The sequence below is a fragment of the Ursus maritimus genome, unplaced genomic scaffold, assembly GCF_017311325.1.
Source record: "Ursus maritimus isolate PB19 unplaced genomic scaffold, ASM1731132v1 scaffold_32, whole genome shotgun sequence".
Classification (NCBI taxonomy): domain Eukaryota; kingdom Metazoa; phylum Chordata; class Mammalia; order Carnivora; family Ursidae; genus Ursus; species Ursus maritimus.
This window is the reverse complement of record NW_024425786.1, coordinates 1,196,804-1,199,226: the sequence shown is the minus strand read 5'-3', so window position 1 is coordinate 1,199,226 and position 2,423 is coordinate 1,196,804. Positions and strand designations below refer to the sequence as shown.

The 2,423-nt window shown below is 67.2% G+C and overlaps 1 protein-coding gene across 1 annotated transcript in view; it reads left to right on the top strand.

Annotated features, from left to right (window-relative positions):
- The window catches only part of MORN1 (MORN repeat containing 1), a 56,914-nt gene that overhangs the window by 40,918 nt on the left and 13,573 nt on the right, over positions 1-2,423 (top strand). Inside the window, exons 12-14 of the mRNA XM_040645531.1 lie at positions 27-106; positions 457-569; positions 1,036-1,427. Coding sequence (XP_040501465.1) covers positions 27-106; positions 457-569; positions 1,036-1,427 — 585 coding nt within the window. The remainder of the gene's footprint in view (positions 1-26; positions 107-456; positions 570-1,035; positions 1,428-2,423) is intronic.

The following is a 2,423-nucleotide window of genomic DNA, read 5'->3' as shown; positions in this document are numbered from 1 at the left end:
CCCCCCCCCCCCGTCACTCCTTCTAGAAGGAAGACAGCAGGCCTCGAGGCGGCCCGGGCCCTGGGAGAACGATGCCCGACACACAGGACCTGCCAGGAGGGAGCAGGTAGGAGAGGCTGACCGACTCAGGGCATTCTCTGGCTCGGTGTGGCCTCCCAGGTGCGCACCCTCACGGGCAGAGGGCAGGGTGCCAGGAGCTGTGGGTGCCACTGCGGCCTGGACAGCAGGAGAGGCCAGGCTTGCTGCCTCACGGGAGCCCAGCCCCGGTCCAGGTCGGACCACTAGGTGGGCAGAGTAGGGCGGCTTCCTTCTTCATATGATGGCGGTGGCGGGACAGCCGTGCCGGTCCTTCCTCCAGGGGCCGGCTGGACAGGAAGGACACTCCTCAAGTGTGCACAGAGGCCGGGGGGGCCTCACTGTGGTGTGCCAGGTGGCCACAGACTCACCACACACCAGCCACTACCTGCCACGGGCCCGGGGTCCCTACCGGCCTGACCTGCGGCAGAGCAGACACGCTGGACCCGGGGCCGTGCACGCCCGCGAGGGCCAGGAGGCGGCTCACTCCATCAGTACCTCTCAGCCGCACGCTCTTTCCAGCCCATGGCCCTGCCGAGGGAAGCTGCGTTCGAAATCTTCCGGGCACTGCCTGGCAGGGGGCAGCGTGTCCCCTGCCAGGCCATGGGGTCCGACAGTTCACCGCCCTCTCCCGGGCTCCCCACGCCCCTGGGAGCCGTGGGAGCTGGATGCAGGTGCAGAGCCGCCAGCGCCCGCCCCCCGCCCGCCCCGCCCGGCCCCACCCGCGGGCTGCTTGGCTCAGTGCGCTCCTGGAGCAAGAGCAAGACCTGGGGCTGAGCAGGACGATCCTGAGCACACCCCGGTGCTGGAGCCTGAGAAGTCACCTCTCTTGAAAGACAGGAGCCCTCGCCTTCTGGAGGCAGGGCACACGGGCCCGCCGTGGGTGGGACCTGGAGGCGTTGTGCCCCTCCCGGCGGCAGGGGAGGGTGCCAGGCCGCTTACTCATTGCCCACCTGCCAGCAAGGCAGGCCTCTGACCCGGTGCGTGTGGCCCCATCAGCCCCGGGGGCTGAGGCCAGCACAGCCGGGGCGCATCTCTCCTCCCGCCGCCAGCCAGGGCGCCATGGAAAGAGCCACGCAAAAGAGCAGAGGCCTGTGGGCACAGACCTGACAATGAAACTCGAGGAAACTGAGAAATTCAGGCGCAATGGGAAGAGGGCCCGTGGCGTCCGTCTCGAGCCGCCGCAGCCTGCCGCCGTTCCCGCAATTACATGGCTCATCGCTGACGCCAGCGGGCGTGGGCCGGGCCGGGACGCCCGGAGGCTGGCACGGTGTCGGCGGGCTGACAACCCTTTGATCCCCCTCACGAGGCAGCGCTGGGACGAGCTGTTTCCAGGAGAAGGTGCCTCCCTTGTGTGTGGCTGTGAGTCACGCTCTGTGAATTAAGTACGAGGCTCACTCCACAGAGCTGGGGAAGCACAGACTTAGAGAAAATGGCCAAGACCCTGCTCAGTGTGGAGACACCACAGTCACCCAGTGTCTCGGTGGCGGGAAGCCACCAAAGCTGACACACCAGCGTGCACAGACCCGGGTGCTCCGGGCAGAACGGGGGCCTGATGTGGTCACCGTGGCAACTCGGCAGCCCACGGCTCTGCTGTCATGTCTCCTTCCAGCAAGAAGGCCCTCGCTGTCCAGGTCCTCCTGAGGAAAAGGAGGGAGGGGCCTGACTGGGGTCCTCGTTCCGGGGGGGTCGCATTGCTGGGAGGGGGTGGCCCGCCCAGGGTCCTCGTACTGGGAGGGGGGTTCCAGGCCCAGGAAGGCACATTAGCCTGCGGAATGTTCCACATCTCTGTGAGTGAGCTTTGCGAGCTGGTGACGTGGCCGTGACGCATTCCTGCCCCCGTCTAAGGTTCATGGGGGCTGCTGCCCCTTCTCCCCGGGGAGCCTGAATCTCCGGGCAGCCCCGCTGACGACTTCCACATATAGGAAGCCTGGAGAGATGTTTCATGGTGAGCTCTGGTGGCTCCTGTGACTAGGGGGGGCGGTGTTTGCAGGCGCAGGTCTGAGCCTTGACGTGCAAAGCCCCACATGGCTGCAGAGCGCCCCCTGAGCCCACCTCCCCCGCCCCGGTCACAGGCTCCGTGTGGCATGTCACCTCTCTCAGACCCCCCCCCACAAAAACTGCCTTCAGGGCCCCCGGCTCTGTGTCCCCGAGTCCCCCTACCCCACCTGGGTGCCTTGTGGTCCCCCGGCCCCCATGCACAGAAGAGTGAGGGGGAGCCTGACCAAGGCCCTCAGCATCTGCCCCCACACCCCCTACGAGCTCTGCTGTGGGGACATGGGCCATCCCGATGTCCCCCCACCAGCTCCTGACTCTGGTTCGGGCACCAGCTCCCCACACCAGCATCC